At 37.8% G+C, this 15369-nt stretch overlaps 2 protein-coding genes across 5 annotated transcripts; one reads left to right on the plus strand and one right to left on the minus strand.

Annotated features, from left to right (window-relative positions):
* Nucleotides 1-722: 722 nt before the first annotated feature.
* DNAJB9 (DnaJ heat shock protein family (Hsp40) member B9) lies at nt 723-5355 on the minus strand. 3 transcript variants are annotated; one of them, XM_019655716.1, is made up of 3 exons: nt 5192-5355; nt 3240-3466; nt 723-2263 (listed from the first exon to the last, which is right to left on the minus strand). In XM_019655716.1, the coding sequence occupies exons 2-3, from the start codon at nt 3454-3456 to the stop codon at nt 1812-1814; spliced, it is 669 nt and encodes a 222-aa protein (XP_019511261.1). In that variant the 5' UTR covers nt 3457-3466; nt 5192-5355; the 3' UTR covers nt 723-1811. The 3 variants fall into 3 exon arrangements, with proteins under 3 accessions (XP_019511261.1, XP_019511262.1, XP_019511263.1); XM_019655717.1 differs by lacking the exon at nt 5192-5355 and adding an exon at nt 5106-5187; XM_019655718.1 differs by lacking the exon at nt 5192-5355 and adding an exon at nt 4272-4420.
* Nucleotides 5356-5507: 152 nt separating this feature from the next.
* THAP5 (THAP domain containing 5) lies at nt 5508-12774 on the plus strand. 2 transcript variants are annotated; one of them, XM_019655713.1, is made up of 3 exons: nt 5508-5717; nt 9443-9635; nt 10804-12774. In XM_019655713.1, the coding sequence occupies exons 1-3, from the start codon at nt 5638-5640 to the stop codon at nt 11707-11709; spliced, it is 1179 nt and encodes a 392-aa protein (XP_019511258.1). In that variant the 5' UTR covers nt 5508-5637; the 3' UTR covers nt 11710-12774. The 2 variants fall into 2 exon arrangements, with proteins under 2 accessions (XP_019511258.1, XP_019511260.1); XM_019655715.1 differs by lacking the exon at nt 5508-5717 and having other exon boundaries at nt 9546-9635; nt 10943-12774.
* Nucleotides 12775-15369: the final 2595 nt, after the last annotated feature.

The raw sequence follows: 15369 nt of genomic DNA on the forward strand, positions 1-15369 counted from the left end.
GGTTATTACCTATGTTCTGACCAACTGGCTGGATTAGAGGTTCCCATGACCACCTCCTAAAAGAGCCAAGAGGGAGGTTAAAAAAGAAAAGAGGGGGTTCAAATAAGTGTCCAGAATGGGAAAAAACAGGAAGATAATAAGGCCATGGAGAAAAAGGGGACAGGTGCTAACAATATAAAAATAATCCTTAAAATTAGTCCTAATTTGAAACTTTTTTTTTGGGGGGGGGGTCTTATTTGTTCTGTTTGATAGGCTATGGATAATCAACCCTTAGATCAAAATTCAAGGTATAGTTATTTTCTTATTTTCAAACAAAAGTAGTAGGTATTAACTTCCAGAAAATTAAGGTACATAAATATAGTAAGTTCATTTTGCTCAGTTTTCAAAATAAAGTTATTAACAAATATAGCTTTATGCAAAGTTTCTGCTTTTTCCCAACCAGGCCTAAAAAGGAAACCACCAGTGGCAAAAAATACTTGCTCCTAGCAAACACACCAAAATTATAATAAAATCTTCAAGCTACCAAAATTTATGAGGGAGGATGACAACAAGAAAGCAAGAAAAATTACTAAAAGACAATCAGAGAAGGTCATATCAGAGTTTTCAGGTCAAAAGTAACTTCTGGAATATAGTTTATAATCAGCATAAGCATCCCCGTTGCTTATACGTGTACCTCTAAATTACAGAATAATCTTTTAACAATGAAATGATAACAAAGAACATCATCTTGTAAATATTGTATTTCTGTCACTCACACACAATGTTGTATGACACATTTACTACTTGTAATATGTATCCATAGGATTAATACTCATATGGAGTATAATGTGGAAAAGTGCAGGACTAAAGAAATAAGTCTATTTGAAAACAAAAGCACATATTTCTTAGAATTTAAAAATATTGCACATAATAAGGTTGCGCAGAAATTACTGGCTGTTCTTACAAACAGAATGAGGTATTAGTCAATCTCTAGATAAAGATGAGTGCAAAGAAGAGGAACCACACACACAAAAAATACATAAATCCATATCAAGCCCTAGAGAGCCAACAATTAAGAAAGAAATGTGAAAAGATATGTAAAGTAGCTATGATTCCAACATTACAAAATCATTAGCCAGGGACCAAACAGTTAACAATCTCTTGGCAATATCTCTTAAGTTTTCAGCTCTTTCTCAGCCTAAATGACTACGCAGCAATACAATCATTTCCTTTACTCCAATTTGACTGTAAAAAGGCATGACTCTGTGGTAAACATTAACCCATGCCATTCTGAAGCTTTCCGTGGAAATTTACCTAGATACTGCTATCCTTTGCTAAATGACTCATTATACAGTTTCACTACACTTAGCAACCCAAGTCAGAGGTGCTACAGAGCATGCAATTTTAAATTAGCAAAGGATTCACTGCAAAAGTCATTCACGTTCACACAATTTAAATCTACAATAACTTTTAAAGTTTAACATATATATATATATATATATATATATATATATATATATATCAGGCAAAGTCAATCTTTTCTTGGTAATAAAACTGGCCATGTTAATAAGCCCAAGGGCAGGAGAGCGAAAAGACCAGGCAGATTTTTTTTTTTTTAAAGAATCTTTCCTAATTGGGGAAATTAATAATTAGCTATTTCTCTAACTGAATGTTGCTTAATTTGTCAAATACAATTTAAATATATTTAATAGCTGTATCAAGTTAGGTGAAATCATGCACTTGTCGAAATAGGTCACAGAACATTGTTTTGCATCAGCGATACTGAAGAACAGTCAACTAGTTGGGTTTAGTGAGAACAGAAAAAGAATGTACTATTGTCCTGAACAGTCAGTGTATGTAGTAACCATGTTTCCTCTTCGTTGAGTGACAGTCCTGCAGTGCTTGCTAGATCCGTGGAATCTATTTTCAGTCTGCACTGTGTGCCGGCTGGTGGTGTCAAAACCACTGAAAGAAAACATTTTCTCCATATCTTCAAACATGTCATCAAACAGTCCACCTCCAAAAGAAAACTCCTGGAAATGATGCCTTTGTCTACTAGAACCATCCTGGCGTGCCTGGAAGTGATTGTCAAAATGCTTCTTGGACCGAGTGTTTTGGTTTTGACCAAAAAAACCAAAGTCTTTGAATAAGTCATCAAAATTGAAGTTAAATGACTGCTCGAAAGGACTTCCACTGCCTCTCTGTCCTTTACCGTTAGTAAAAGCACTGTGTCCAAGTGCATCATACTCTTTTCGCCTATTAGCATCTGAGAGTGTTTCATATGCTGAAAGAAACAAAAATACTTTAATACCTGAAGGTAATCAACATTGCATATATCCAAACATCCTCAAATAAGTAAATTCAGTTCTCTATTTTAGGGAAGGACTTCTTCACATTATAAGTAAATCCAAAACACCAAAAACATAAGAATATAGGTAAAATGGAAGTTACAAAAGGCAGACTTTGTCTTGTTGAGTACATACTAGCAGCAGTTAGCACAGTGCCTGCCCCTAGTAAATATCCAATAAATATTTGTTAAATGAATGTTACCATTTACAAATAAACGCATGGGCAACAATGACATATTCTTCTTCTTATTTGTGTAAAATCATTACGAAAGAATGTGGTGGTCAAATATAACTAATTGAGAGGAATTTAGATTTTTCACTTCCTTGCTAGTTGAAGTACGAGTTTAACTCCAACCCCTTACTCAGTTAACTCCACCCACCATTAATCACCGAATGCTCAAAAGGTACAATTTGTTTTAGAACTAGTCTTAAGTCAACATCTGTTTCATACTTTTCCTTTAAAGACAAATGTGGCTTTGAAATGTAGATCAAGTGAGGAAGAAAAACAACATAGCAGTTTTAGCTCTTTAAATTTGTTTACACTTAGAATTTTTTATAGTCCATCTCCATACTTAGTAAAAACTATGTTTCATTAAGGTTGTTTATAAGTTTTGGGTATCAAAAATTCATCTTGACATAGAAATAATAAGTGATTTTAAAAATATAAAGAAAATAATACACTTTCAACATTTTAAAATCTGTATGCCAATAAAAAAAAATGCTACCATTCACCCATCCATTCAGGAATCAAAGTATCTGTTATAAGTAAATAGTCTCAAGAACCTCACTATATTTAAATGTAGAGCCAACTCCTCTCCCATCTCCACAAAATCCTCAAATACACACACTTCTTAGCTGTCATTCTCTTCTGCTGGTTTCTATTTGTGAGACCTCAGATAGTCATTGACTTACCTTCTGCTATCTCTCTGAATTTTGCTTCGGCATCAGGGCTCTTATTTTTGTCAGGATGGTACTTCATGGCCAACTTGTGAAAGGCCTTCTTGATCTGGCGCTCTGATGCCGATTTTGGCACACCTAAGATATCATAGTAACTCTTTGAGGCCAAAATTAATTCCGTTATCATTAAAATGCAGATTGCAAAGACAAAAACTGACTGGGGAGTAGCCATTTCTAATATCCTAAAAGAGAAAAGAAAAAAATATCCATGAAGCTATCTTAAGAATTTTTCTTTTAAAAGAAACTCCATGAACGTTTAGGTTATAAGGTATACTTAGCACAGTGCCAAATGGTAAGCATATAGTCTCTTGTACTTATCCCATGTTATTTCGTTGATAGAGGCTTTATTCCCCCCCCCCCCCTCAAATAGCCGTAACCTTCTTGAGAGCAAATATAATTCAATTAGATTGAGAAAAAGCTTTCTTGTCTTTGCCTTTCCACTAACAGTCTGGCCATGCGAAAAGTAGACACCAATATATTCAGTAGCTGAGTTTTACCAGTTAATAGTGAAGCCATCCTGTGTGACATCATAAAAAGGGTGGAAAATCCATGTAATACTTTAAAGGATCTCAATCATCAAGAATTCATATTCCAAGGAGGCTGAAAGCATTTTAGCGTCACAGCGGATAAAATACCATTACCACGGTGAAGAGCTCAATTATGTGTAAAGCAGTCATCGCTACTCCGTAAGAAAGCACCCCCCTCAGCTCTCATTGCAAGGGGAGCCGAGGCCTGGACGGAGACGCTGCGCATCGCAATGATATGGACGATGCAAGAACACAAGAGAGCGCGGTCACTTTTTTTTTTTTTTTTCACTGTAAGGTCGCAAATATTTAACGAAACGCACGGGTAAGTCTTGCCAAAAACCCATTCGTTAACAGCATTTAAGATTTCTGCTAAGGCTGACAGAAAAACGAACGTTCAGTCTGTACTGGACGTCACGTTCTTCTCTAAGCTTCCCAGTGGCCGTTAAACGACTTCTCTAACCTTAGGGAAGATGAACTTCAGCTTCTTGATAGCACCGATTTAATGACTTAGGACTCAAAAGGAGGGACTGCGTTGACTGCGGGCCGCGGTCGCAGGCGTCCTGAACGACCTCGGAGGACCTGCCAAGGCTGACGAAAGGCCCCGCTCTGCGGCAGCCGCCTGCCTGCCGGCCTCTCCCGGGGCCTTTCCTGGGCGTGACCAGCAGGTGGATGACCCCGTCCCAGGGCGTCACCCAGGCTCACGGGTACCAGGCATCGCGTACAAGCTCCTGGTTAGAGAGCACGGGCCGCAGCCACTGCGGGTCGCTCCCTAGTTCGTGGGCGGGTCTCAACCCGGCAGGGAGGCAGCTTACGCGTTTCATCAACGTCATCCCAGTTCCAAGTCGAGTATCTACTATTTTTTTTTAATAAACTGACTTTTGCACTACACTGACTTGTCACGCCCAAGAGGGGCCCACCGGGCAGCAGCCCGGGCCCTGCGCCCCAGAGCCGGGGGCCGACGGGGTTGGACGGTCCAGCCTGCCCCCAACGGCGACCGACACAGGCCCCTGGCGTCCAGGCGCGGCCGCCGCGGCTGACCGCGGGCCCGGGACCAGGCCTGGGAAAGGCTGTCCGACGCCTGAGAGAGCCAGCGGCACAGCCCCCAACGCAGAGCGCACCCCGCTGGGGTCCGGCCGCCTTTTCCCCTTCCCTTCCTCAACACCGGGCAGCCCCGAGCCCTTGCGGCGACCGCGGGGGCTACACAGGCCCAGTTAGCCCACAGAGGCCGACCAAAGCCTCGGGGACGCTTGAAGCCCTCCCTCTCCGTCTCTCCGGCCGCGTCCCTGATCCGCACCCTCGGTGGGCTACTGCTCCTCCACAAGACGGACGCGCCGGCCAAGACGACCGGCTCCACGCAGCTGCTCGGGCCGGGTCCCTCACCTGGGCCTCCGGGGCTTCCAGGGGCCCGCGCTCTCCCCGCTGCCGATGCTCCACCGACCTCACCCTCCTCCCGCCGCCGCAGCCGCCGCCTCCCGTCTCGGTTGGCTCCCCACTGGCGCGCGGCCGCCGCGGGCGCCTCCACCTCTGGAGAAGACCTACACGAAACGCTTCCCGATTGGCTCTCGCTGCCCCACGTGACCCTAACGCCCTACGCGCACGTGTAAAACTGTTGTTGCCGCTCAGCCTACGCGTCACTTCCGGCTCCACCCCGCAGAGAGGACGGTGCGGAAGCACGCAGAAGCGGAAGTGAGTCGACAGTGGCGGCGTCTTTCCTGCTGGCCCATCCCCGCGCAGGCGCGGTGGCTCCGGAGGCCTTGACTTGCTGGGGGGGGGTGGCACGCCTGCGCCCCTCATCGGCCTGGGTCTCTTAGAGCCACGCCGGAGAGATGCCTCGCTATTGCGCAGCGATTTGCTGTAAGAACCGCCGGGGACGCAATAATAAAGACCGGAAGTTGAGTTTTTACCCGTAAGTTGCCCTTGGAGCAGAAGCGCCAGCCTTGCCTTTTGCGGCGGTCCTGTGGCATTTAGGGCCAGGGTTTGGGGCATCGCCTGTCTGCTCTAAGAAATTCGTCCTTAGCTCTCCGGGCATGATCTGTCACTGCCAGGGAGTGGGGCGTGCAGGCTCGAGTTCAGTTGACCTAGAAAGGCCCAACTGGACGCTCGGCCAGTGGCGAGGCTCGGGGGCCTGTTTGGGTGTTAATTGCAAAGTTTGCGCGGGATAATGTTGTTTTCAGAGCATTTCCCCATCACACCTGATCTCATTTCGTAGAAAGACAGGAACCACCGCTTAAGGCGCACATCAAACCTGCCAGGTGGGCAGGTGCGCTCAGCGTTCATTTACACCCACTGTGAGTTAGGTCGCGTAGATGCTATTTAATTCCATTTCCTCCTGAGGAAACAGGCCTTTCAGAAAGTAGGTAACTGATCTTGAAGGTTTTGTGGCCGAGCCAGAATTAGAACCTATCTCCTGCTCAGGGCTCTATATATACTCTTCATTCAAAAGGGGGAACTGGGTATTACTCTGAATACTAGTTGCACAAAATAGTTCCGTGAAATCATTGAAGTATGCACTCGTTTTTATTAAGAACGGGGAAGCAGTAGTGTGTAATCATTTATGAGTCCAGGCTCCAGAGCCAGACTTACTGAATAGGTTCACATCCTGCTTCCACCACTTTGTAGATGAATGAGCTTCTGCAAATGATTTGAAATCTCTGTGCCTATGATCTCTCACCTATAAAGATATTGGAGGTATTGATAGTACCTAATTCACATTTAGTGTGTAAAAAGGTAAAACAGCACTTGGTATCCAGTATATATACTTTATACAGAGGGTGCTAAAAACAAAGTATACACATTTTAAGAAAGGAGAAAACTGTATTAAAATTGTAATAATATATACTGGCAACAAAAGTGGGATACAATTCACGTTTGACTTTTGCAATTAAAAGAGGGGCTAAAAGTGGTTACCATCAGGCATGATTTTAATACAGTTTCTCCCTTTCTTAAAGTGTATATACATGTTTTGGGCACCCTCTGTATATGAAAATCAGTATATTTACAGTATTCTATTTTCTTTTTTCTTGTACTTAAAAATAATTTATTTAGCTTGAATCTGGTTGTCTTTTACTTTCTTTGATTTTTCACCAGTTATTTGTGAAGCCTGTTTTACTGTAGACCTAACTCTCTGGCCACTGAACTGCTTTCCGTTATCTTAATAATGGCAAAAAAAAAACACCTGATAACCTTAAATACTTCACATATGGCAGTATTTCCCGAATTGTTTCCTACTTGAAGTCCTTCCACAAAATGAAGAGATACTTTTTGGGGAAAAAATATTCGATCCATGGGCAACTGATGGGAAAAGGCTGATATATTAATAGCTCTGAGGTTTGTATCAAAGGATCATGTTGACCTTGATTTAGCGCAATATTTCCCAGATTTATTTGGCCTTGGATTTGGGGGGCATAACCCCAGACTCAAAATTCTTTAAATTAATCTGTGTTTGCATAATTACTGTTTTTAAGGAGGGAAAAATAATAATACCTAAGGAAGCCAATTATAAAGATTTTTTTTCCCTTAAAATGTGAGTTTACTGAAAGTGGAATTTTTTAAATGAGTTTTTTATATTCTATGTGTAATCCAGAAAAGGAAAATTGAATTATTTTTATTACCCTAATCGCACCAAACTTGAAGAATTGAATTTACTACAGTAATAACTCGGTTTGCGAACATAATTCGTTCTGGAAACAAACTACTCATATTGCAAGACATCGCTCATTTACCAAGTTAAAGTGTATTATTAGGTTGGTGCAAAAGTAATTGTGGTTTTTGCCATTTTGAATTATGGCACAAACCGCTATTACTTTTGCACCAACCTAATAAAAATGTTTGCTCTTCTTGTGGAACACTCACAAACCAAGTTACTTGCAATCCAAGGTTTTACTGTAATGCTAACACTAGCAAGCTATAGTATAAATTTATATTAATTTGGGTATTCAGTTAATATCTACATATAGTTAGTGCCCAGTTAATACTGTGATTATTTTATGCTTTTTCGGGAATTAATGAGACTGAAAAAAAAATTACCAAACAAATAGAACCAATTTAGGTACTAAGGTGTACAGGAAACACATTCTAGGACATTTCTTAGAGATTTATCCATTGAGGAGGCATTGTAGTACAGGTACCAATAAGAATATTCACAAAGTGCTTTTTTTTTCCCTTAAATTGTCTGAAAACTTAGCATACAGGTACAAAAAGAATAATTTGCAAACAGCATCCTTATACATGAAATTACATTATAAAATATTGTAAAAGGCACATTCTTATTTTAGATATAACAGGAAAAAGTAGGAATTTATCTCTTGCTAGCAGAATTCAGGTCCTTTGAAAATTCTTCTTTGCCTTTAAATGCCTTTATTAAATGCCATCTTCCTCATAACCTGTTATTGATCTGTGCAAGGTTGAAAAATCTTCAAACAATGTATGAATATTGTATTTATGGTAAAAACATCCAAAGGCAGATAATCTGATTTTTCCATGTAAGGATATCAGGGTTAAATACTATTACCTACAAAGTACCCACAGTTTCCCCCTCGCATCGTATAAAGTTATCAGTATTTGGGGGTGGGGGGAAGCATGCTACTGCAAAGCATAAACTAAATGGTTGGGATTGGCAGGAATGTGTAACTACTGCTTTTTGTATGAGAAACTTTATGTTTTTACTATTTTTAAAAAATAGGAAACATCATGTAAAAAAAAAAAGTTATTGTTAACTGATACAGTTTAACCCAATCCTATTTAGACCAGTAGGAGAAAGTTTTCTGTTGTTATCTAGTTTTGCCTATAAAACACATTGCAGTATGTAAGAGCCAACTCTAAATCAAGGTTATTGTCAGTACAAATGTAAAGAGTTATCTTGCCTTTCTTTTTCTTTTCTATTTGATTTGTTTCATATTATAAAATACCTGAGTCTTTTTTACATGTCTAGCTTTTTTCTTGTGTCAGTTTCTCTTTTGAGAACTTGAATTTTAGAGTTCCCAGTTCATTGGTTATAGAAGTCTAGAAATATTGGACTGAATTACTTATGGGTAGAATTGACGCTGATTCTCATAAAGAGAATGGAATATTAGTAGTTTTATAAGATGTAGTATTCATTTTATTTCAACTACACCATCTGCTTGATTAGCTTATTTTAAAAATACTAATATAAATAAGAGCCTAAAGCTTGATGCTTCTTTGAATTACAAGAAATCATTTGACTTATAGTAATATAATTAATTTAATATAATATAATATAAATATGAAATACATTTGAATAAGACTTCATAGTTTATACAAAGCTCTTTTCTAGTTGTAGGCAAACTACACAACAAAATAAAAATAGAACATAATCCACAGAAAATATGAATTGGTTTTATTTTTTGTTGGAACACATGTATTGTACTTGAAAGGACTCTGAGTTACGTTTTACCAGCCACTCTTCACAGACAAAGCTTTGGCTACACATCTTACATCTTAGTCCTCTGTACTGCCGAGGTGATGTGGTAGTAATTATCATGAGGGTTCTCTTGTATGGTTGGAATGGTTGCCTTGCTTTTGCAGCACTTGATGCATGGGTTACGTATATGTGCAGGCTGGAATCCAGCGAAATTGTAAAAATACAGCAAAGTTTTTCTTTTTTAATTTCAGGTTTCCTCTACATGACAAAGAAAGACTTGAAAAATGGTTAAAGAATATGAAACGAGATTCATGGGTTCCCAGTAAATACCAGTTCCTATGTAGCGACCATTTTACTCCTGACTCTCTTGACATCCGATGGGGTATTCGATACTTGAAGCAAAATGCAATTCCAACAATATTTTCTTTGCCTGAAGACCATCAGGTATTGGAGGCAGGGTGTAGGGAGGAGGGGTAATGCTGAGCAGGGTGGCAGGTGATCAGGTGGAGGCAGTGAGAGGAAAGATAACTGCCGGGAGAACATGCTTGAGAAAAAGGAAAACTGATTTATGCTTTTACTAAAAGTGTGATAATTTGTAAAAACTTTAAACCATTGTGAAGCATAGCTTAAAGGGAGCAAAAAATAACACATACATAAATCATTAAGTTATTATCCTAAGTTAATGATCTGACATTTTGTTGCTGGCCTTTTGAGTGATCTGAAATGTTTCCACCATATAGTGACTATGATTAATGCTTAAAAAAAAAAACACATAAAAATACTGAAAAGATCTATACCACAATTTAAATTGGGGTTATTTGCATTTCTGTATTTTCTAAATTTTCTATAATAAGCGACTATTAACAGAAGAAACTCTAATAAAAAATAAGCATCTATTTGTAGCAGCACTATTCACAATAGCCAAAATGTGGAAACCCAAGTGTCCATCAGAGGATGCATGGATAGACAAATTGTGATATATGCTTATACTAGAATATAGTCAGCCACAAAAAGGAATCAACTACTGATACACACTACAACAGGGACAAACCTCCAAAACAAAGCCAGGTACAAAACATGACCTATTATATGATTCTATTTATATGAAATACCCAGGATAAGTAAATCCACAGATTGGTTGGTGGTTGCCAGGGACTACAGGGAGTGGGGAAATGGGGATTAAACTGACTAATGGGTTACTCTGGAGTTACAGAAATGTTTTGTAACTAGATAGAGATGGTGGTTGTACAACATTGTGAATATACTAAATGCCACTGAATTGTTCACTTTAAAATAGTTAATTTTAAAGTTATGTGAATTTCACTTCAATAATTTTTTTAAAAACCTAAAAAATAATAACAAAAAAAGTAAACATCTAATAGTCATATTCCTCTTTAAAGTTTATTAAATTGTTTCAATCACTTGAAAAAAAACACACTTTAAAGTCTATTCGAGTTATTATGTACTTAGAACATTTTTTTTTTAACTGAATAAATTTGCTTGGCCAATATTCTGCTCAAAGTTGTAATTAAGCATTCAGCACTGACTAACAAGAGAAAATATAAGCCTAGTAAGGACATCTTTTTTAGAATTTGAAAATATTATTTTCTAGGAAAAAGACCCTTCAAAAAAAAAGTGTCAGAAGAAAAAATTAGATGATGAGAAAGAATTGTGTCTAAAAGCCAAGTCAGAAGAATCAAATGAGCCAAAGAAAAATACAGTTAACACAGATTTTCTCTCTGAACATGCAGAATTCCTTGATTCATCTGCCTTGGTGAAGCCACCAGCTCCAAAAACAGGAATTATGCACAATAATGTATTAACTCTTAATCTAGTTAAACAAGATACGGGAAAACCAGAATCTACTTTGGAAACATTAGTTAACCAAGACACGGGGATAGGTGGTTTTCACACATCTTTTGAGAATCTAAACTCTGCGACTAGTACTTTGACAACTTCAAAGTCAGGAGGTTTTCAACAGTCTTCCGAAGCCCAGGAAGTGCTTGAAGTAACTACGGATCATTTTGCTCATCCAAACGTTACAAATAATTCCATGGGAATTAAGTCAGCACAGGAAAATCCATTCTTATTCAGCACAATTACTCAAACGGTTGAAGACTTGAACATGAGTAAAGAACCTGTTATTGCCATTTTTGTGCCCACAGAAAATCCCAAACCTACACTTAATTCTTTTATACCTGTCCCGAAAGAAACTGTGGAAATGGAAGACATAGACATTGAAGACCCCTTATATAAGGATGTGGACTATGACACAGAAGTGTTACAAATTGAACATTCTTACTGTAGGCAAGACATAAATAAGGAACATCTCTGGCAGAAAGTCTCTAAACTGCATTCGAAGATAACTCTCCTGGAGCTGCAAGAGCAACAAACGCTAGGGAGGTTGAAGTCATTGGAAGCTCTTATAAGGCAGCTGAAGCAGGAGAACTGGCTCTCGGAAGAAAATGTCCAGATTATAGAAAACCATTTCACAACATATGAAGTTACTATGATATAAAGAGGTCCTAAACCTGTGACTTTTATATAAGCATTTTGCAGCCAAACCAAATCATATGTAAAGCGAACATTTTCCTGTATAAAATTCTCATCTAACGGAAGCTACCAAAATAATCTAATGTTATGAACTGCATCCTATTCTTGTCATGCTCATTTTTGAGAAAAGCTAGAATGTTCTTGGGCTGTAAAGAAAAAGTTTTATTGCTTGGTAATTTTTTAAATTAAAGTTAAAATGTAGTGCATAAGTAGTATGTTAAGTCATACAATGAGAGAACACAGGTACGGCTAAGAGAGCCAGGCTCAAGAATAGTCCTGCTTTGGCCATTGGCATATGACTTGGGCAAGTTACTTATCTAGATTGAGCCTCAATCTCTGATCTGTAAAATAAGGACATTTGCTAGACCTCAAATGTAGTATGTTTCTTTATAGTTCCTTCCTTTTCTAGTCAGATATTTTTAATAGAACAACGTTTCTATAAGGTAATCAGTGCTTAGGTAATATTGGATGTTTGTTGGCTAGAATTTGATATTTACTATTGTATTATCTTCAATATTTATTGAATTCTATGTTGTTTGACCTTTTGGCTGTAGTTATCCATAATAATAAAGGAAAATACTCCTTTTATAATTTAATTCCAGTTGAGCTAAAATAAGGAACCACCCATGAGCCCAGTTCTTAGGAAAGCTATTTTAAACTTAAAAGAATATGTTATTTTAGTACCTTATATGTGGCTGACCATAATAACACATAGTCACTTAAGCTTCTTAACATCCTGTATTTAAGATTATAACTTATAAACCAAAAATTTTAATGAGGTTAATTTTTTTAAATATAACTATATTTTGGAAATCATACTTCGTATCTATTTAATATGTGTAGCTTTTAAAATGTGTCATTTTTAAATTCCAGAATGATAGAGTAATACTTAATACTATACATTCCCACTTACATATATTTTATTAAAATTTTTAAGCAAGAAATAGATATGTAGTGATGACCTTAGGGAGACAAGAAAGAGAAGAGATGGTGATATAAATTTAAAAATACTGCTTATATCCATACGAATTCAAGAAAAGGAAACATTGAAGCAAAAACTTCAAGTAGTTTTAAGTAGTAACAACAGAAATGGGAAATCGATCCTTTAAAATTGGCAGCTAATGTAATTAAATATGTTACCGTTTATGGTATTGAGCAAGTTCCTGTCAGTCTGGTTTTAGTTTTATCTTTTATATAAAAAGCACTGTTACTTATCTTGAAGGATGGATAGAGAATTCTGTAAGGTAACAGACATGTTTTTGGTCCAGGAAAATAGGAGGAGCTTAATAAATATTCGTTGACTGAACAACAAATAGTATATTGATTGTTTTGTAAATACATGGTGATTATTTCTGACTAATTTCACTTAGTTTTTTTAGGCTAGTGAAGTTCCATTGGCATTGTACGAGTGTGTGCCAGCCAATTACAAAAGGTTGATTAGAGTTCTCCTTATTGGTTGACCATGGTGGAAAAAACATTTTTATATAAATTATGTACAGATGATTGATAGAATTAATGTTATTTTTAAATATCCCCATGTAGCATTTTGCTAATACTTCTTTAAATAGTATAGATCAGAATGGCCTTTATAAGTCAATATAAAATGTTACAACTCAGTTTTTAATTGTACACCTTGTAGTTATTTTCCATTTGTTTTATGTTATTTAACTAGCTTTATTTCTTTAAACTTAATAAATTATAAATATTTAAGATTTTTTTTCCTGGATTGTCTATATTCAGTTTAGGATGTTCTCAGCTTGTTAATGTCTAAATATATTGGGGGTTCTAGCCAACTTTATTTTTTATTTGGATTATTATAGGAGCCTCTTACCTAATCTTGCCTATATTTTCAGTCCCCCATTTCCATATCATCCTGCACTCTGCTTTTAGCTTTTTACATAAACTATGGATCGAACTATGACATACACCCACCACCTAACTTCCCTAGCTCAAAAAGCTTGTGATTACTCTCTGGTACCTACAGAATAAAGCCAGACTTGTTACCATCATATATGGGATCCTCTGTGATTCTCTTCATCCTGTGTTCCAGCCACACCGGACCTCTTAGCATTTCCCAAACATGCCAGACAGGTGTCTGTCTTTCCATTTGCTTATTTTATTGCCTATATTCAACCAGTCTGTCAAAATTATATTTTGACTTGGGTGGAATTTCATTTCTTTTATTCCAGTCAAAATTGTTTTCTCTATGCTCCTACAGAGCTTTGTTTTATAAAACTGTAACAGTGTTTACCTTATATTTTTGTATATCATGATATCTATGGCTATCTCTTTGACTAGACTGTAAGCTTTTTGAAAGCAGAATTTTCATTAATCACTTGTTTCTTTGATAATGTAATATTCACTCAATAAATGTTTAGATGAATATTTTGAATTTGCCTACTTCAAATTTTTGGTGTTTGTCACTTAAAATCAAGAACCTTCTTAATCAGATAGGTCTTTAATATCATGGGAATGATTAGGGAAGGACATAGATCTCCCTATAATCTTTTAAACTTTTCATGTTTCCAGTAAACAGTGTAATTTTCCAGCTATCTGCTAATTGATTTTTGTTGTTCAAGGCTGTCTCCACCCCATGTTATTTCCTACTTTCTATCCTAGATAGTTTAAAAAGGAAATAAGTCCAAGAAAGCTATATATCGTAATGCCTACCTGTCAGGGAGCTAGGTATAACAAATTTAGAAAGACTTGATCAATATAATATATGGCATTGCTCAAAACATCAAGCAGAACTTTTCTGCATATATTTGCTCTAGAATAAAACATCAGCCATGTATTAAGAGTTGCACTATGGATGTTGCAGCTGAATTTTATTTCTAACTAAATTTCTAACAACTAAATTGAACAGCACTGCCAACTAATTTGGTGTTTAAATACATACTTTTTGCTTTTTAGATTATGTTGTTATGTGATATTTTTTTGTGGGGGAGGTGGGTGGGTAAAAACCTTCTCACGACTGTCAGGAAAAAAGCTATAGAGATAAAGGGGGTAGAGAGATGTACCTGCATAAGAGGTGATTTCCTCAAGGAAGAAGGGTCTTTGTCTCAGTTTTTTATCTTAACTTCCCGTTTAGCCCCCTGGCCTCTCAGTTACCTGACCTATTCCAGAGAACTTGTCCTCCATCACTCCTCTGCCACTTCATCCCTATGGGCAGTGGTAGACCTTTGTCTTCACCAGTAATTGCATTGCCTTGAAAAATGTCAGCTTCGGTCACCTCATCTGATCACCTCCTTATGTTCTTCAGCAGTTACTGGAACAATTCATATTGCAGCCAACTACTTTTCCACAACGCATCTCTGCAGTAGGCTGTATTTTCCAAATATGGCTATAAAATACATCTCATCCCATAATCTCTCCTGTAGTGTGATCTTTCCACCCCCTTATCATGAAGTGGCGTTTATTTCTTTATGTTTTGAATCTGGTGGGCTGTGTGCCTGCTTTGACCAGTAGAATACAGTGAAAGTGACACTGCCAGTTCCAAACTTAGCCCTTAGTTAGGCTGGCAGCTTCTTCCTCTTTGGAACAGCCCTTCTTAAAGTACCAGATGCCATGTAAGATGTGTGATTACCCTGTGACCATGCTGGAGAAGCCAAAGACACATGGAGAG

Source organism: Hipposideros armiger, unplaced genomic scaffold (assembly GCF_001890085.2).
Source record: "Hipposideros armiger isolate ML-2016 unplaced genomic scaffold, ASM189008v1 scaffold_244, whole genome shotgun sequence".
In the NCBI taxonomy this organism is placed as follows: domain Eukaryota; kingdom Metazoa; phylum Chordata; class Mammalia; order Chiroptera; family Hipposideridae; genus Hipposideros; species Hipposideros armiger.